This window comes from Oncorhynchus clarkii, chromosome 8 (assembly GCF_045791955.1).
Source record: "Oncorhynchus clarkii lewisi isolate Uvic-CL-2024 chromosome 8, UVic_Ocla_1.0, whole genome shotgun sequence".
Lineage (NCBI taxonomy): Eukaryota > Metazoa > Chordata > Actinopteri > Salmoniformes > Salmonidae > Oncorhynchus > Oncorhynchus clarkii.
The window spans coordinates 8,388,405-8,409,218 of record NC_092154.1 but is presented as its reverse complement, the minus strand read 5'-3'; the positions used below and the strand labels follow the sequence as shown (position 1 = coordinate 8,409,218).

The 20,814-nt window shown below is 42.7% G+C and overlaps 1 protein-coding gene across 4 annotated transcripts; it reads left to right on the top strand.

Moving 5' to 3' along the window:
* The first annotated feature begins 5,357 nt into the window (after nucleotides 1-5,357).
* On the top strand, nucleotides 5,358-20,380 carry LOC139414909 (serine/arginine-rich splicing factor 5-like). Of its 4 annotated transcripts, none has more exons than XM_071162523.1 (9): nucleotides 5,366-5,467; nucleotides 5,986-6,131; nucleotides 10,138-10,208; nucleotides 10,415-10,576; nucleotides 10,906-10,935; nucleotides 13,015-13,084; nucleotides 17,510-17,583; nucleotides 17,726-17,833; nucleotides 19,109-20,380. In XM_071162523.1, the coding sequence occupies exons 2-9, from the start codon at nucleotides 6,006-6,008 to the stop codon at nucleotides 19,470-19,472; spliced, it is 1,005 nt and encodes a 334-aa protein (XP_071018624.1). In that variant the 5' UTR covers nucleotides 5,366-5,467; nucleotides 5,986-6,005; the 3' UTR covers nucleotides 19,473-20,380. The 4 variants fall into 4 exon arrangements, with proteins under 4 accessions (XP_071018625.1, XP_071018624.1, XP_071018626.1 ...); XM_071162526.1 differs by having other exon boundaries at nucleotides 5,390-5,467; nucleotides 13,012-13,084; XM_071162524.1 differs by lacking the exon at nucleotides 10,906-10,935 and having other exon boundaries at nucleotides 5,358-5,467; nucleotides 13,012-13,084.
* Nucleotides 20,381-20,814: the final 434 nt, after the last annotated feature.

The window sequence follows — 20,814 nt, the reverse complement described above, 5'->3', positions numbered from 1 at the left end:
CATGGTCCTAGGGCTCAGGTCCTCCGAGAGAGAGAAAGAGAGGAGAGAATTAGAGAACGCACACTTAGATTCACACAGGACACCGAATAGGACAGGAGAAGTACTCCAGATATAACAAACTGACCCTAGCCCCCCGACACATAAACTACTGCAGCATAAATACTGGAGGCTGAGACAGGAGGGGTCAGGAGACTTCCAAACGCTTTATCTCAAACCACAAGGCTAGTAGCTAACATAATAATGTTTTTATCGCTGCTGATGATGAAGATGATGATGAAGATTACTGTGGATACAGACTTGTGCATCTCCCTACTCTAATGGGGATAAGGAGCATCTCTCTTCAGTGAGGACTATCTTGGTTTGGTTTGGGCCTTGGCCTGGTTCGCCGGCGTTCTCTCTGGTGATGTATCGACGACGTCCTGGGGGGGGGCCGGGGGCCCTGTCTGTCCACTCTGTATGAAGCCCCTCTTCCTTTCTCTGCTGTCACTCTCTGGTGTCTTCTTGGGTCAGCCAGCGCCACTTTCGTCTGAGGGGACCAGGAGTGACGCAGTCTGTCAGAAGACGATGCACGTAGGATGGAGGGAGGGAGGGAGGGAGCACATCACCAGACCAAGCACCTGCAGGGCTACAGACAGACTATCACTCTATCATGGTAGGATGGATGGAGGGAAGAAGCACATCACCAGACCAAGCACCTGCAGGGCTACAGACAGACTATCACTCTATCATGGTAGGATGGATGGAGGGAGGGAGCACATCACCAGACCAAGCACCCGCAGGGCTACAGACAGACACTATCACTCTATCATGATAAAAATAAGATTAATGACACGCTTGCCTTTTCGTCACAACAACCGATATCTGTGCTGTTAGTCACATCAACAGGGGAGCCCATCTGCTCCCTGTTGGTGTGACTATCTGGGGGGTTTTGTTTGGGAGGCATCAGTATATTTTTGACACCTGGCTGTGATATTGAACAGCACACGACTGTTTCATGAATGAAGAGGGCTGCACTATATTGTTAAATTAACTAAGGCCTTGTTGTTGTTTTTACACAATGAAAACATGTTTGTTTGGTGACTGGACATTAGGTCACACATTTCTTTTTCCAATCTATTTATATTGTGTGGCTGTAAAGTTGGGTTCACTCGAGGTGTCTGTCACTTGGTCCTGATGTGCTAAATGTGTGTATGCGTGTGTGAGAGAGAGCGAGAAAGTGTTTGTGTGTGTGTCTATCTTTGCCTCTGTGTACGTTAGTTTAGGCGAGAGAGATGTCCATAGAATGGGTACACCAGAAATATTACCCAGGATTCCCCGCTCTTAGTTCGAAATGGCTTCACTCAGCTACCCTAGTTCAAAATGGCTTCCCTCTTTTCCTGCTACATACAACGGTCAGAAGAACAAACAGTCATTACTGTAAGAATACAGTACATCATGTATATTTAAATGTTCAAGGACTAAAATGGCCTCCATTTTCTGCAGAGTTGCTTCAGAATAACCTTGTAGATCTGCCACTTAAACTGGAAAACCTTGCTCAAAACCCAGAGCGTTGACACAACTGCAACTGGTTGCAGGAAACGACAGTTATCTTTTGTTGTAAATGTCCAGTTCAAATTTAAGTGAGCAGTTTTAATTGACCTTTTGATGATAAAAACCCACTCGTATACGTTGAGTTGAGGTAATCATCCTAGTTTTAATTGACCTTTTGATGATAAAAACCCACTCGTATACGTTGAGTTGAGGTAATCATCCTAGTTTTAATTGACCTTTTGATGATAAAAACCCACTCATATATGTTGAGTTGAGGTAATCATCCTAGTTTTAATTGACCTTTTGATGATAAAAACCCACTCATATACGTTGAGTTGAGGTAATCATCCTAGTTTTAATTGACCTTTTGATGATAAAAACCCACTCATATATGTTGAGTTGAGGTAATCATCCTAGTTTTAATTGACCTTTTGATGATAAAACCCACTCATATACGTTGAGTTGAGGTAATCATCCTAGTTTTAATTGACCTTTTGATGATAAAAACCCACTCGTATACGTTGAGTTGAGGTAATCATCTTAGTTTTAATTGACCTTTTGATGATAAAAACCCACTCGTATACGTTGAGTTGAGGTAATCATCCTAGCTCATTAAGGAGACACGGTCTGAGTCTAGGCTGGCTTTTTGAAAAAGTTTTTTCACTTACATTTTTATTTTTATGTTTTGTTTATTTTATTTGTCTTTCCACCTGTCATTGTCTTCATAAACGCAGACAGAGAACGTTGCCTTAGACCTGGTACATTTTATTACTTTGATGTTGTTTCTACTTGTATCGTGAGTTTCCATCTTTACCTGCTATGACATTGAAGCGTCTGTGTTTCCCAATGGCCTTACATTGGAGAGGAGACATATTTTCTAGTCACTGTCTTGTGTTTTATTTTTTGTTTTGGGACTTGACTAAAGAAAGTCCATCCTTCTCTTCTCTCTGTCCACCCCAAGGCTTCTTCAGCAACTGTGATTTTTTCAAAAGCCTAAGCACATGAAACAAATCACCTTTCTTTCTTTCTTTCTTTAATGTCTCTCAGACATGTTAAATATTGCGTGTTAAGGGAGTTTTTTGGTTTTGCGTCCAGACCACCGTTGTACAGTGGTTGTTTCCTCATTTCTCTTTGATTCTGCATTTCAATGCTTTCATGTGTTCTTTTTCTCCTCTGTACATTGCAGAGGGTTGTGAAGATCGTATTTTAATATTTGTATAAAGTTTAATTTAATTCTACCGTGTGTATGTAACTATTTCTAATTAAAGCTTTTTTTGAAAACGTGTGAGATGTGATGTGTTTTTACATTGAAGATCATATTGTCTTTTTTTCAAAAATAGCTCCCTAATTAATCCCTATATAGTGGTACTACTATAGACCAGGGCCCTATTCCCTATATAGTGGTACTACTATAGACCAGAGCCCTATTCCCTATATAGTGGTACTACTATAGACCAGAGCCCTATTCCCTATATAGTGGTACTACTATAGACCAGAGCCCTATTCCCTATATAGTGGTACTACTTTAGACCAGAGCCCTATTCCCTATATAGTGGTACTACTATAGACCAGAGCCCTATTCCCTATATAGTGGTACTACTATAGACCAGAGGCCTATTCCTTATATAGTGGTACTACTATAGACCAGAGCCCTATTCACTATATAGTGGTACTACTATAGACCAGAGCCCTATTCCCTATATAGTGCACTACTATAGACCAGAGCCCTATTCCCTATATAGTGGTACTACTATAGACCAGAGTCCTATTCCCTATATAGTGGTACTACTATAGACCAGAGTCCTATTCCCTATATAGTGGTACTACTATAGACCAGAGTCCTATTCCCTATATAGTGGTACTACTATAGACCAGAGTCCTATTCCCTATAAAGTGGTACTACTATAGACCAGAGTCCTATTCCCTATATAGTGGTACTACTATAGACCAGAGCCCTATTCCCTATATAGTGGTACTACTATAGACCAGAGCCCTATTCCCTATATAGTGGTATTACTATAGACCAGAACACTATTCCCTATATAGTGGTACTACTATAGACCAGAACACTATTCCCTATATAGTGGTACTACTATAGACTAGAACCCTATGGATCCTGGTCAAAAGTAGTGCACTATAGAGAATCAAGGGCAATTTGGGAGGCGCCCCATTTTGACATTTCTATACTGGAAAAGAATGCATAGACCGGGGGTATTACACTACAAATCCAGCTGGTCCAGGATTCCACTCACCTTGGTTTTGTGTTTGATTCACCCGGATCGTTTCAGGCGAACATTGGCATTTCTTTACTCAAAAGGGTTTCGGAAACATAAAGTAGATTAACCCTGTGGTTAACCTTTTATACAAGCCATGATCATTGATTGTTTTATATTGACCCACTTTATTCGGCCCATGATTCCATTAAAAAAAACAATCAAACCTGTGATTCATTAAATGCAACCGGAAGGTTGGACCTCCCTGTTTTAAAGAGGACCTAGACCTTCTGTATCCTCCCTGTTTTAACGAGGACCTAGACCTTCTGTAACCTCCATGTTTTAAAGAGGACCTAGACCTTCTGTAACCTCCCTGTTTTAACGAGGACCTAGACCTTCTGTAACCTCCATATTTTAAAGAGGACCTAGACCTTCTGTAACCTCCCTGTTTTAACGAGGACATAGACCTTCTGTAACCTCCATGTTTTAAAGAGGACCTAGACCTTCTGTAACCTCCCTGTTTTAAAGAGGACCTAGACCTTCTGTAACCTCCATGTTTTAAAGAGGACCTAGACCTTCTGTAACCTCCATGTTTTAAAGAGGACCTAGATCTTCTGTAACCTCCCTGTTTTAACGAGGACCTAGACCTTCTGTAACCTCCCTGTTTTACGTTGTAAGAAAGCAGAACAGAAAACACATTTTAAGAACACCCCGAATTGATCTGTGTTTAGTGTTTTTATTCAGCGGCCCAAAGATTGATGTGAAGTAAGTAAAGCAGGCTAAAAGATGGATAGACCCATAGCAAACATGGACGAAAGGCCTGTAGAGAACGGATGCTTTTTAAGGCCTACCCACTGTGACCTCCTCCTCAAGGACACTCCTGGACAACCACACCTCATTGGAGGGCAGATTGTGTCGTAACATCAGCCACAGTATCATGATACTGGCTAGCCGTTCATCTTACTAACTGTAAACACAACAGCAGCATATCAGCAGTACATCAACTCTAGGACATAAAGCGCCATGCCATTTTATATTGGGTCCTCCTACTACTATGAGTGACGAGTGCCACCAACCGTTGTTTTACGTAGATTTTGAACCTTGTGACTGACTAGGGGATACCTAGCGGCTAGATAAAGTACTACCAAAGATTTTTTATAACTAAACCAAGACAGACCACAGCTTACCGTTTCCAATGCGAACAAATGAGGCATAGTGGGCAGAGAAAGTAAGGTGGGCAGAGCCAAGCACAAGGTAGTGAGATCCTATTGGCGCGTTGTAGTTACATCTGCATATTTCCCATAGGGAACGCCTACTCTGTGAACTGCCCGTGTGCAATAACTCAATTTGCAAAAGTTTGAATTCAACAAAACTTAGTCCGTTCTGTTCATAACAGAAAACTGTATTGAGATAAACTGCCCTCCAGAGTGAATATATATATATATATATTTAATTGATGAGAAGATTTGCATAATATCGGCCAAAATCCATCTCCTCCCCCTGCCCGCCAGTGGGCTTCCTCTCCCTACCATATTTGGTAGTGAATGGAATCGCAAACCAGATGCTTCACATTTATACATCCAGTGAAATATCTGGTTGTTCTGTGGTACTACCGCACCGTGTCATTGAAAAGACGACTCCATTTTGTGTGCGTGTCTTTTTCCGCTGTGTTTTCAAGAGGCAGCAAGTCAATCTCCCCCCCAGCAGAAGAAAAACACAGAAAGGTATGTTAAAAATGAAGATTTTCACAATTAAAATGGATGTAACTAATGTTGATGCACAAGTATTGCTAATCGGAAACAATGTGGTTAACAAGCTTGTTAGTGTTATCTTTGTGGTGTTTATCTTGCGATCACGCAATCACAAGGCCCCCCACCAAAATAGAAATGCACGATGACTGTCGCAGTTAAGGTAACGATAAATACTCGCTTTTGAAACCTCTCCGGCATGAGTATACATGATTGCACGGTTTATTATATTTATTTTGATAATGTATTGAACTTCTGTTTACATTCTGCACTTTGTAAAGGATGGTATTCTAGCTAACGTTAGCAACAAAAAAAATGCTGTTGGCTAATAAATGATGTGGGTGTGCGCATTAAAAGTATTTCTGGTGACTGGGCCACCTGACACGACGTTTTAACAACATTCCTTCAATATAGTGTCATCATAAGTCGTTTTCATCAAAAAAATATTTGTCATCATAGCTCGTTTTCTTTTTCTTTTACTGTTTTGCTATCAGATACACATCCTACAGCCAGAATGAGTGGATGCCGCATATTTGTGGGCCGGTTGAACCCGTCCGCCAGAGAGAAGGACGTGGAGAGATTCTTTAAAGGATACGGTCGCATCCGAGACATCGACCTCAAGAGGGGCTTTGGTTTTGTGGTCAGTATACACACAAATTGCACACGACTTTATATTTAATTAATAGTTCATTTAAAAAAAAACGTTTGCATACATTGCAAGAACGATTTCCCTAACAATCCTAGTTACATGGACACATCTGAAATCGGATGGATCTGATTTATATGCAGAACATCGGCACTCAAAATAAACTTTCTACCACAGCGACCGTGTTATTTTTGTGATGACTATTTGATTCTGAGTGCAGGCCTATAGGGGCGTTCATATATTCACTATCTACTCTGATTTCGAGAAACTTAACTTCTTAATCCAGCCGTCGGAAAGCAAACCATGCGATTATCCGAGGACCGCGTCCCATCATACAAACACATTAAAATATTTCAACCACGCAGGTGCGACACGGAACTATATAATTCATGCCTTACCTTTGAAGATCTTCAGTTGGCACTCCAATATGTCCCAGAAACATCACAAATGGTCCTTTTTTGTTGGATAAATTCCTTGTTTATATCCCCAAAACAGCCTAACCAGCTCAGCTAGGGGGAGTAAAATGGTCAGAGTTGAGGTGTTCTCTCATTTGTGTCTGGAAGTAGTTAGCAAGCGAGCTAATTTTAGCCAGTTAGCTTGGGTGCTTGACAACTGTTGTTAGGTCAGAACCCTTGGATCAACCATACTCCTCGGCCACGGCGTCCAGTGTGCGATCCGAGAGCAAAGCGCCCTGAATTTGCAAAAGGACAATCTGACAAAGTTCTGAATTTACAAGTGCCCTCCAGAGTGAATTGCCTTCAATTGTGGTCTGGGTCTTTAGTAAGTTCAGAGTGTTTTCAAAATACTAAATCTGCTGTAGTAGTAGGGAGTAGGGTTGATCCTAGCGTTGTGAACGGCAGTCAAGCACCCAAGCTATCTGGCTAAAGTTGGCTGGCTTGCTAGCTACTTCCAGACACAAATGAGAGAGAACCTCACCCGGCCCATATGCCCTAAGCACACTCAGATGTGAGTGATCTGAAATCGAAGTAGTTAGCCACAGTGTATTTACGAACATGCCCAGAGTTTGTATCTGAACTATTTAGAAGATGAATAGTCTAGTGGTTAGAGCGTTGGGACGGTAACCGGAAGGTTGCTGGATCGAATCCCCGAGCTGACGAGGTAAAACTCTGTCATTTTGCCCCTGGAACAAGGCAGTTAACCCACTGTTCCCCGGCAGGCCATCATTGTAAATAAGAACTTGTTCTTCACCTTTTTATTTAACTAGGAAAGTCAGTTAAATAAGAAAAAGCTGGTCACAATAAGATGCGGTGTTTGATTTGCCTGCTGAAACCATTGACAAGTGTGCTGTTTTTCAATGTTAAATATTTGCTTTTAATATCGTCACCTCTTAAAGATCACAGTCAGATCTACTAGACTACTACTTTTGATTCCATGCAAATAAATTGCGCACGTTTAGCTCTATCAGAGTTCCACCGCGGGTCACTGCCTGCTTTTTATGGCTTTAAATTAGCGAGGGTAGCTTCACAATTTCTCTCAATATTGGCCACCATTTATTGGATACGAGTGATGTGAAATTGCGTTTAATCACGATTGCTGCTGACAGAAATGATAGGCTACGTTGATTGATTGATGGATCGCAGCGAATTGGCTCGCTACCCAGTATGCACTCGCACCTTTGGCTGATTGTATCAAAAATGCATAGGAAATATTGGTGAGACATCAGAATAGAATGTTGATTTCCTGGCCAACACATTCATAGGTTGCTCCTCCTAAACCCGGTCGCGTCGGGCCGATGTTATGAAAGTTTTCAAGCCGCCCTCTATTGCCGGCGCAGTAGTGGTGCCCGGTCATTCTGGGCGGAGGCTGGTGACGGTTTAGTCAAAATTACAATATAGTGCCTGGAAATACGATGACATGGCTTAAGTTAAGTCAAAGGTTGTTTTTTTTGTAGGAAACAACTTTGCCAGCATAGGCAGATGCCAATGTTGTTCAAAAATAGCTAGCGACGCTAACGTTATACTGCATCTGAAGTCAATCGGCAGTGGGGCGGCAGGGTAGCCTAGTGGTTAGAGCGTTGGGCTAGTAACCGGAAGGTTGCAAGTTCAAACCCCCGAGCTGACAAGGTGTCAAATCTGTCGTTCTGCCCCTGAACAGGCAGTTAACCCACTAGGCCGTCATTGAAAATAAGAATTTGTTCTTAACTGACTTGCTGACTGACTGACTTTTTAAAGGTAAAAAAATAAAATAAAAAATGTAGTCTGGCGACTTCAGAATGATGATAAAGGGTTTTTTCTACTAATGATTTGCTTCCTTTATGAATGGCATGGTGTTTCTACGCCCCTTCAGATAATCTTCATCGGCGCTCATCGATGATGCACTTTTGATTTGAATTTTCATCCGCTCTTATTAGAGATGCAGTGAGTAGAACGCATTGGTCCAAAACAAAAAAAAATAAAAAAATAATATTGTGACGAAACATGCAACTCGTGAATAAACAAGGAAACAATTTAGATTGTCTTCCTAAACAGACCAAAATGGCTCATATTCTCCAGACTACATCTTCCTGTGTACACAGGCTACATTGGGCAGGTGCATGTGCTAACTAATAACGGGTCGTGTCAATGTGGCTAGTTAACAAGTTCACTTTCAGGGGATAAACTAGACTGGCAGCTTCATTTAAATAGTACCCGCAAAACACAGGTCTCGACAGTGGAGAGGCGACTCCGGGATGCTAATCTTCCTAGGCAGAGTTGCAAAGAAAAAGCCATATCTCAGAATGGCCAATAAAAAGAAAAGATATAAGATGGTCAAAAGAACAGACACTGGACAGAGGAACTCTGCCTAGAAGGCCAGCATCCCGGAGTCGCCTCTTCACTGTTGACGTTGAGACTGGTGTTTTGTGAGTACTATTTAATGAAGCTGCCAGTTGAGGACTTGTGAGGTGTCTGTTTCTCAAACTAGACCTTCTGATGTACTTGTCCTCTTGCTCAGTTGTGCACCGGGGCCTCCCTCTTTCTATTCTGGTTTCAGCATTGTCCGAGATTTTCCGTTTCGTGGCAATTTCTTGCATGAAATAGCCATAATTCCTCAGAACAAGAATAGACTGATGAGTTTCAGAAGAAAGTTCTTTGTTTCTGGCCATTTTGAGCCTGTAATCGAACATCGGCACTCAAAATAAACTTTCTACCACAGCGACCATGTTATTTTTGTGATGCCTATTTGATTCTGAGTTCAGGCCTGTAGGGGCGTTCATACAGTGCCTTGCGAAAGTATTCTGCCCCCTTGAACTTGGACACAATCATGAATTTTTTTTGGAAAATCAACTAAAGGACATTTTTTTTGCTTCTTTAATCAGAACAACAGTTTTCAGCTGTGCTAACATAATTGCAAAAGGGGTTTCTAATGATCAAATAGCCTTTTAAAATAATAAACTTGGTTGAGCTAACACAACGTGCCATTGGAACACAGGAGTGATGGTTGCTGATAATGGGCCTCTGTACGCCTATGTAGATATTGCATAAAAAAATCTGCTATTTCCAGCTACAATAGTCATTTACAACATTAACAATGTCTACACTGTATTTCTGATCAATTTGTTATTTTAATGGACAAAATGTCCTTTTCTTTCAAAAACGAGGGCATTTCTCAGTTACCCCACACTTTGAACGGTAGTGTGTGCTTATATAAAGTTTGGGGTCACTTAGAAATGTCCTTGTTTTTTAAAGAAAAGCACATTTTGTCCATTAAAACATCAAATGGCATTAATATGAAGTTTAGCAGAGTAAGGTGTTTACGTTACTAATGCCGTACTCGGCCATCTGCAAAAATGTTTTTTCAATATATAAAATTGTTAGTGTGCATTTAAATCTACTCCCTGACACGCTTAGCTAAGCCCTCAATTAGCAACTCCGCTAAGTCATTGCTGTGTTAGCTAGCTGAATGTTCTAGAATGGATAGTGGTCTGAATGTTCTAGAATGGATAGTGGGTCTGAATGTTCTAGAATGGATAGGGTTCTGACTGTTCTATGTTGTTGTCCAGGAGTTTGATGATCCCAGGGATGCTGAGGATGCCGTTTATGAGCTGGACGGCAAGGAGCTCTGCAACGAGAGGTAAAGTGACTGCGGCTCTGTTCACGGTGGACATTTACACATCACAACCACGTTGGCTCACAGTGCCCACATATCAATTAAGGCTCTGTGGTAGTTAGAGCATCCTTCCATAGCCCCCCTTCTCCCCCCCTCACCTCTCCATTAGTTAGAACATCCTTCCATAGCCCCCCTTCTCCCCCCCCTCACCTCTCCATTCTCTCTCTTAGGGTAACCATTGAGCATGCCCGAGTGCGCCTGCGTGGTGGCCGAGGACGCGGTGGGGACAGAGGCGGCGGAGGAGGAGGTGGTGGTGGTGGAGGGGGAGGAGGAGGAGGGGGTGGTGGCCGTTTCCCAGATCGCTACGGCCGTGGCTCCCAGGATAGTCGGAGGTAATATGGACATTCATACTATTAGCTAGCCTCCTACTATTTCCAGTGGGGACTTTCCACACTCGTCGCTAACAACATATAGGCTCCTGAAGTCCCTTTTTACATTGTGGACAGTTGAGACAAAAATACACACATCGAGGTGTTATTAAACCAACTTTAAAACACTGGTGTCTGTACGTGGCTTTCGCAGTTTGTTCATCACCTGAGGCACGCGCACAATGTAATTGCGTGCATGCACATGCCAGGGTATAGACTTCTCAGTACCAGCATTTTTAAGGTCTTGTTTAATAATACTTTCCTGTGAATATTTTGTCTCAAATTTCCATAAGGACAAACCAACCAAGTGGACAACCGGCAGAGTAAGTTCAAAGGACAGTTTGTTCCACTTTCTGTCAATATGAAGCACCTTTTTTTGAAAAATTGCTATGAATATAAACTGTGTGTTCAAAAGTATGTGGACACCCCTTCAAATTGGTGGATTCGTTGAGTTCAGCCACACCCAATACTGACCGGTGTATAAAATGGAGCACACGGCCATGTAATCTCCCGAGAACAAACATTGGCTGTAGAATGGCCGTACTGAAGAGCTCTGTGACTGTCAATGTGACACTGTCATAGGATTCCACTTTTCCAACAATTCAGTTTGTCAAATTTCTGCCCTGCTGGAGTTGCCCCCGGTCAACTGTAAGTGCTGTTATTGTAAAGTTGGAACTTCTGGAGCAACAACGGCTCAGCCGTGAAGTGGTAAGCCACACAAGGTCAGAGTGGGCACTTGTAAAATAAAAATAAAATAATTTTTAAAAAATCTGTCCTTGGTTGCAACACCCACTACCGAGTTCCAAACTGCCCCTGGAAGCAACGTCGGCACAATAACGTTTTGTCGGCAGCTTCGTGAAATGTGTTTCCATGTCCGAGCAGCCGCACACAAGCATAAGATCACCATGCGCAATGCCAAGCGTCGGCTGGAGTGGTGTAAAGCTCGCCGCCATTGGGACTCTGGATCAGTGGAAACATGTTTTCTGGAGTGATGAATCACACTTTACCATCTGGCAGTCCAACGGACAAATCTGGGGTTGGCGGATGCCAGGAGAACGCTACCTACCCCAATGCATAATGACAACTAAAGTTTGGTGGAGGAGGAATAATGGCCTGGGACTGTTTTTCATGGTTCGGGCTCGGCCTCTTTGTTCCAGTGAAGGGAAATCTTAACACTACAGCATACAATGACATTCTAGATGATTCTGTGCTTCCAACTTTGTGGCAACAGTTTGGGGAAGGCCCTTTCCTGTTTCAGCATGAAAGCATGAAATGGTTTGTTGACATCGGTGTGGAAGAACTTGACTGGGCTGCACAGAGCCCTGACCTGGGATGAATTGGCATAAGGCCTAATCACCCAACATCAGTGTTCGACCTCACTAATTATCTTGTGGCTGAATGGAAGCAAGTCCCCACAGCAATGTTCCAACATCTAGTGGAAAGCCTTCCCAGAAGAGTGTAGGCTGTTATAGCAGCAATGTTCCAACATCTAGTAGAAAGCCTTCCCAGAAGAGTGGAGGCTGTTATAGCAGCAATGTTCCAACATCTAGTAGAAAGCCTTCCCAGAAGAGTGGAGGCTGTTATAGCAGCAATGTTCCAGCATCTAGTGGGAAGCCTTCCCAGAAGAGTGCAGGCTGTTATAGCAGCAATGTTCCAACATCTAGTGGAAAGCCCTCCCAGAAGAGTGGAGGCTGTTATAGCAGCAATGTTCCAACATCTAGTGGAAAGCCTTCCCAGAAGAGTGGAGGCTGTTATAGCAGCAATGTTCCAACATCTAGTGGAAAGCCTTCCCAGAAGAGTGGAGGCTGTTATAGCAGCAATATTCCAACATCTAGTGGAAAGCCTTCCCAGAAGAGTGGAGGCTGTTATAGCAGCAATGTTCCAACATCTAGTGGAAAGCCTTCCCAGAAGAGTGGAGGCTGTTATAGCAGCAAAGGCCCTTGGTTTTGGAACGAGATGTTCGACGAGCAGTTGTCCACACACTTGTGGTTATGTTGTTTAAATCCAACCTAATCTAGGAGACCAGCAAGCTATCAGCAGCTCTGTGTGGGCTGAGACTGCTCTCATCCCCTTTGACTAAAATAGTTCAGTCATGGTCCTGTAGACACAAAGTATAGTTGGGGGGGTGTTCTAGGATCTGATACGCATGTTAGATTATAACAAATGGACAGGGGGAAAACTGATCCTAAATCAGTACTGAGGTTCTCTCTCCCACCACAGCAAACAGAAATAAAGTATTAGGCTACTAGTCGGGACCAAATCCCGGCTCTGGCTAGGACGAAGGAACTACAACCATGACCCACCAACGTGTTCTCACCCACTGTAAGGGAACCACGGTTCTAGATAGATAATCTGCAAGGTTCTCACACTGTTCTTTGTCTCCCCCCCCCTCATCGCAGTAGGAACCCTCCTCCGATGCGTACGGAGAACCGTCTCATCGTGGAGAACCTGTCATCTCGTGTCAGCTGGCAGGTGAGTTCCTTACCTGGGTATGTCTCTACCTGCCTGTTAGTAACTCCAGGCTCTGACTGATCAGACGGAGAGAACGCTCAGCTTTATACCTGAAATCTTCACTAGTAATGATCTCAAGGCAACTTCCTGGTGCAGTCCAGGTAAAGACTAATACAAGACTCATACTCTTTTCTTTTGTTTTTTTTTGCCTACGTTTATTTTAGTATATGTGGTAATATTCCATGGGCTGAGAGCAAATAAATATGCAAATCGACAGCACTAAATGTGTTGTGATTGGCCCAAATGGCTCCTTGCACAGTATTTAATAACCTATCAAGAGCTCTCAGTACATATCCAGCCCTTTCCTGAGAGCTTCCGGTGGAGAAATGGCTAGCCATAGCTATTTGCTGCAGCTAAAGAATGCAGTTGATTAGATACAAGAGGGAGAAAAAAAAACATTTGTCTGTTTTTTAATTTTAACCAATTCTTCACCCCTTTATTTACCAGCCTGACTGTTGTGTCGTATGGAAGAGAGCGCTTCTTATGGTGGAGTTAACCCAATCAGGGTCCCTCTCTCTGGGTTGAGCCATGTCGTGCCAGCCAGCGTGCCTGTCGGCCCGCTCCTAGTTGGTTCCTCTCCTCCTGCTGGTCGTATGAGAGAGTGCTCCCTCGCTTGGTCGGGGGGTCAGGTCCCAGCCCCGGGTTCCACTACTCGCTCTGCTCTAGAAGCGCTGGCTGCCCCTTCGCTCACACTCGCTGTCCCCCTGGTGGGGGCCTCGATGGCCGGAGCGCCGTGCTGACACAAATCACAAACAGAGAGGCAGAAAGAGGAGATTCGATGATGGTGTTCATGATGATGGTGGCGGTGTTTTGGTCTGGTCCATGGTGGTTCGTTAATTTGAGAGGCTTCGATCGATCCATTTCTCCCCCCCCAATCCCCTCCCCTCCCCATGTGCTGTGGTTCCGTCCGCACATCGCGAGAGGTGCCCAGAAGTGGATAAAATCTGCTGAGCGAGGTCACGAGAGGTCAAGGTTGGATCACAAGGTGCGATCAAGGTGGTTATGGTATGGTGGACTAGGAGAGCCTGCTACGGCCTGCTCCAAAGGGGTCGATATCAGGTATTAGTTTCCTCTCTTCCTCCCTGTTGACTCTCTGTACTGAGACTGAGGGGGGGTGCTGAGCCCTAGATGGGGTTCCCGTCCCGGGTGTTAGGGAGCTCCTGTCTAGCCAGAGACGACAGGGCTCTTGGGGTTCATCAACACAAACACCTCTGCTGGTCATGCAGACTTTTTATATTGATGACTATTCTGTGTAGTTGTTTTTAAAGACAGCGGGGTCCAATAATTTTGAGACAATGCAAAAAATCATCCAAAATCAATGTTCGGTTCAACTTGAAATATTTTACGCTGGCTTCCTCTTCCTTTTTTTTACAGATCCAATTGCAGATCACGTAGGCTGTGTTTACACAGGCTACCCAATGGAGCAAAGTTCTTACAAAAAAAACAGAATGCATTACCTCATGTTCGACGATACGATAGTCAGTTAACGTTACTTTTTTTCTGAAGCCTTTATGCTTATTGATATTAGGTCCTTCCGAATTCAGTGATGCTGATGAAGATTGTCGCGGTAGAATCGTCCCTACGGGGGAGAGAATAGGGGTTTTGGAATGAATGCCGACTTCAGGTCAACACAAGTTTGAGAGCTCTTGTACGTTTTCTTCGGAGATAATTAGCAGTCAGTTAACGTTACCTGTTTTATTTTTAATGAGGCCTTTTGATTTGACATAAATGAATGTTCCGTTTATCCAAAGTCATACAGAAACGCAGTTAATTTCCCCGTAGGCATTGTCCAACGAACCGTGGCGTAGTTGGTGCCTTCAAGAAGATGCCGTTACTATTTCTCTCTAGTGGAGGTGCACAAAGATGATGGTTCACACGCACCTACCACAAATTCTTTGTTTCGCTAAGTTGTCAGTATTTTTTTACATCACTCTCGGTAATAAATAAATAAAAAATTGTTTAAAAAAAAAAAATTATCTGAACATTGTACATGATCCTAACTAGCTCCAGGGTGCTGTTAATTAAAGAACAAAAGATTGCATTGATTTATTGGCACGTTGAACCATGCTGTGGTTTAAAGACAGTGCTAAAACAATGCCATCCTATCTGAATTCTGCCATCTTTATGCACGCTCGCCGTTCTGTTTTTTTTTTACCCCCCCCCCCCCCCCCCCCCCCGACTGATTGGTCAGATATTTTTCAGTGCTAATATGATTGGTCAGATATTTTTCAGTGCTAATATGATTGGTCAGATATTTTTCAGTGCTAATATGATTGGTCAAAAGACCAATTATTAGCAAAAAGATCCGACTGTGTAAGCTACTGTTTGTTTTTCCGGCAAAGGCTTTCATCACATTTCCTTAGGAACGGTCTTAAGCTTGTAGGACTTTGTAGCCTCCGTTCAGTTGAATACTTATTTTTGGCCATTTTGCCAAGCTCTTATATTTGCTACAAAGGGGATTCTTAAGGAGGTCTGTGGCGTATTCTGAACAGCTAGTTTTGTCAAGTTGATTGGTCACAGACGTCAAATGTACCCACACAACTTCGCGCACAGACAGACCTAACCGTTGAACTGACAACATTTATAACACAATGATTCTGTGTTGCTGGACCAGACAGCCAGTCATTTTGCAGTGTTCTCTAAGGTTCTTGGACCCCTCTAGTTATTTTAGCCTTTGTAGTAGAGGTCGACCGATTATGATTTTTCAACGCCGATACCGATTTATTGGAGGACACAAAAAAGCCGATACCGATTGATCGGCCGATTTTTAAATAAAGATTTAAAAATATAGATTTGTAATGACTATTACAACAATACTGAATGAACACTTATTTTAACTTAATATAATACATCAATAAAATCAATTTAGCCTCAAATAAATAATGAAACATGTTCAATTTGGTTTACATAATGCAAAAACACAGTGTTGGAGAAGAAAGTAAAAGTGCAATATGTGCCATGTAAGAAAGCTAACGTTTAAGTTCCTTGCTCAGAACATGAGACCATATGAAAGCTGGTGGTTCCTTTTAACATGAGTATTCAATATTCCCAGGTAAGACGTTTTAGGTTGTAGTTATTATAGGAATTATAGGACTATTTCTCTATACCATTTATATTTCATTAACCTTTGACTATTGGATGTTCTTATAGGCACTTTAGTATTGCCAGTGTAACAGTATAGCTTCCGTCCCTCTCCTCGCTCCTACCTGGGCTCGAACCAGGAACACAACGACAACAGCCACCCTCGAAGTATCGTTACCCATGCAGAGCAAGGGGAACAACCACTCCAAGTCTCAGAGCGAGTGATGTTTGAAACGCTATTAGCGCGCACCCCCGCTAACTAGCTATCCATTTCACATCGGTTACACCAGCCTAAACTCGGGAGTTGATAGGCTTGAAGTCATAAACAGCAGCGCTGCTGGCAAAACGCGCTAAAGTCTTGTTTGAATGAATGCTTATGAGCCTGCTTATCATCTCGAAAACAAGACGTTTATTCTTTCAGTGAAATACGGAACCGTTCCGTTTTATCTAACGGGTGGCATCCATAAGTCTAAATATTTCTGTTACGTTGCACAACCTTCAATGGTATGTCATAATTACGTAAAATTCTGGCAAATTGGGCGGCCCAAACTGTTGCATATACACTGACTCTGCGTGCAATGAACGCAAGAGAAGTGACACAATTTCACCTGGTTAATGTTGCCTGCTAACCTGAATTTATTTTAGCTAAATATGCAGGTTTAAAAATATATACTTGTGTATTGATTTTAAGAAAGGCATTGATGTTCATGGTTAGGTTCACGTTGGAGCGACAACAGTCCTTTTTTGCGAATGCCACCACATCGATTATATGCAACACAGGACACGCTAGATAAACTAGTAATATCATCAACCATGTGTAGTAGTAACTAGTTATTATGATTGATTAAGTTTAATGCTAGCTAGCGACTTACCTTGGCTTACTGCATTCCTGTAACAGTCAGGCTCCTCGTGAGGCAGGTGGTTAGAGCGTTGGACTAGTTAACTGTAAGGTTGCAAGATTGAATCCCTGAGCTGACAAGGTAACAAATCTGTCGTTCTGACCCTGAACAAGGCAGTTAACCCACCGTTCCTAGGCCGTCATTGAAAATAAGAATGTGTTATTAACTGACTTGCCGAGTTAAATAAAGATTTGTTTTAAATTTTAAAAAAATGTCGTCCAAAATGACCCATTTCCGATTTTTATGAAAACTTAAAATCGGCCCTAATTAATCGGCCATTCTGATTAATCGGTCGTCCTCTACTTTGTAGTTGCTCTATGATATCTTTCTCTCTTTGGGGAAATATGATGCATTATGTTGACCGTGTTGTCCTGGTCCGGTCCTAACTTAGCCTGTCGTTGTGTAGGACCTGAAAGATTTCATGAGACAGGCGGGGGAAGTCACCTTTGCAGATGCCCACCGCCCCAAGCTCAACGAAGGGTAAGAATGGCGTGCGCTCCCCTAGGCTGTTCTTCCTAGACGCGTTGCCAACGTCCATACTCCTCCTCATATAACGGACATTTACACCAATGTCTCAGTTATATCCCTACTGACCTCTTGTTTTTGTCGTGTCGGTCTTCAGGGTGGTCGAGTTCGCTTCTTACAGCGATCTGAAAAACGCTGTTGAGAAGCTGTCTGGCAAGGAGATCAATGGAAGGAAAATCAAACTGATCGAGGCAGCTAAGAAGAGGTGAGTTGGTCTGGAGACTAAAGCCCTTCTAGATGTTTCCTCTAAGGAACTGAGGGAAGGATGTACTATCAGTGTATTTGAATAGGGCATCAGTGAACTGATAAGACAACAGCTGGTTTTATTTCGGGTAAATCCATTTGAATTAAATCACTTTTGCCATCTGCTTTTGTTGTTGTTGATTGAATCTAAATAGTTCCCAGACACGTTTGCTCATTGAAGTGGTCAGAAAGTGACTGTTGGACCTGAATGCCAAAACATTCAAGAGATGAAGTTGCTCCTATTTTACATAACATGAGACGTCTGTGTCTTCATCACTGGAAAAGATAAACGGCTGATTTAATCATTTAAAAGTTTACAGACAGGGTTTTCAAACGACTTCATTATTTCTTGAAGAAACATATTTAAGATGGTCATTTTTAAACCGTTTTTTATTTATTTTTATTAGTATATTTTGTAGATTAGACCATATTTCACATCACTTGATGTTTTTGTGTTGTGCCTCCCATCGGTCGAAACACAACATGCTCTTGAATACAGACAGGATGGGTGTCATTACAATCTCAGAAATAGGATGAACTTATCCCTTCAGACCTTTGCAAATGAGCTGGTTCTCCATTTACATTTGATATCTTATATTGATATCATCTTCTATTTGCTACCGCAACGGTTCACCTGCTGTCGAATGTCAACTTAAATGCTATTTCAATAGGTTTCCTATAGAGGGTTGACAGTATCATTTTAAAACGGATATTCCTATTCAATTCGATGTTCTCCGTCTCTCCGTCTCTCTCCCTGGACCTCTAACCATCTTTGTGGTGCCATTTTGAAAGTTGGAATTTTAAATTCTATTCCATTTTAGTACATTTTATCAGCCGAAACACGACACCCCCACCCTGTGTTGAAGAGCATGTCTCGACTGATGGTGGCACAACAGTGTCTAAGCTACAACAACATGCTAATATGGAGGGAGGGGAAAGGTTCACGTGTCTTGAGTCATGTTAAAGAGGGGAAGAGAAGCCTTAAAGTAAAAAAATATATATTTATTTTTTAAGCTTTTAAAAGATCCTTCTCAACTGATTTATTTTCCAGTGATTTAAAGGCATGCTATTTAAAATGGGTCAACTTTGAGCATCTTTGTCAAAGTTTTGATATGCAGATCCAAAAAGTCACACTGACCACTTGGGTATGTAAAGTTCTGTTCCAATCCAAAAAAAGGGGGTGTGGTCAAAAAGTGACTTGAAGTGGGTTTATCCTTTTCTCCTTCCTCTTCTCCAGGGGTTCCAGGAGTCGCTCCCGTTCAGAGAGCTCCTCTCGTTCCCGTTCCCGTAACCGTTCCCCGTCCCGCTCCAGGACACCCCGTCGTTCCAGGTCCCACTCCCCCAAGAGGGACTACAACCGCTCCCGTTCTCGGTCCCACAGCGGCTCCCCTGCCCCCCGTGGTGGTGCAGGAGGAGCCGCCCCCGGTTCCCCACCGCCCAGGGCCAAGGAGACCTCCTCCACTTCCTCCAAACGGCCCTCCAAGCCCAGCAAGTCTGCCTCTCCCCACTCCCCTCCCCCTGCACAGCGTGCACCTTCCAGGTCACCTTCCAGGTCTAGGTCTCGTGGCTCTCGTTCCCCGTCCACAGACAGCCGTCACTGAGTATTGAGAACAGGAATATACACGTTTTGACATGAGCTCACACTCGCACACAGTACATGAATACACTCGCATTAAGACAAACATGAACACACACACACACACATAGTTTTAGTAAGACTACAGGCCAGGGCCAGGAACTGTAACACCTAGCAGTACTGGCCTCCTGAATCTGTATTTACCCCTCTGTTTCCTCCTTATGCCCCCCCCCCCCCCCCCCCCCCCCCTTCTGACATGGCTGACCTTTGACCTCCTGCAGCATCATGGGTGTTCTCAGTAAAAGCATCCGTCTCTGAACACAATGACGGTTTCATTTTGAGCATTTATTCCCTAAACCTTTTTTGTTTTTTACTGGTTTTGTTTCGGTCAGTAATTTTACTTGGAATGTTTTTTTTTGTCATTCAAAGCTCATGTGTGATTGATTTCTCCCCCCCTGCTGTTGGTTGGTAGCTCTGATATCATGAACTGTTTGAGAATTCAAGTACTGTTGCATGATGGTAAGGAATGTGATTGGTTAATGTTTTGGGTCGTACCATTCTCATCTCAGTGTAGGGGTGGTGTAAGGTAACTGTTAGGGGATTTATGTTTTATGCTGTTATTTTTTGATAGAATACCATCTCTTTTTTTTGTGTGTGTGTGTGGGCCTTTGTTGTGATTGGCAGTAAAATAATGTTTTATCCTCAGTGTAGGGGTGGTGTAAGGTAACCGTTAGGGGATTTCTGTTTTATCCTCAGTGAAGAAGACACCCTGTGAAAACGTTGTACGTGCTGTTTTTATTTGAGCCCGTTTGTATTGAATGTTTAAATGGAGTGGTGTTTCTGTTCCGCTTTATATTTCCCTTATACAACTTATTGTGACGAGGTTAACGCCGAGACAATAGTTTGGAAAATAAAAACCTTTTGTACACTAAAGCATGAAGTCTGATTTGATCCCCCCCCCCCCCCCCCCCCCCCCCCAGTGTTTGATATGAAGGTTATTTGTATTTAATTAAAAAATAACTCCAAAAGCAGATGACCAATAAAATGTTTTAGATAAAGCATCAAAAGACAGGGTTAACTTGAAGTTCAACAATTTTGCCACTTTTTTTAGTATGAGCTTAAAACAATGTCATTAAATACTAGCAGTAATAAAATGTCACAACTCTTTTCAATAGCTGGTCCAAACATTGACACTACCTTGTCTTGATCAGAAGTACTCATGTAGTTTAGACAGTACATAGGTTTCTCTCTTCAGTTAACACCACATACACTTCTACACCTGTATACAGTGTAGTCAATTAGTTACAATCACTCCACCTTCAAATCGCCTGCTGCCATGCATCATTGTATGTGCAGTTACAGGGTGT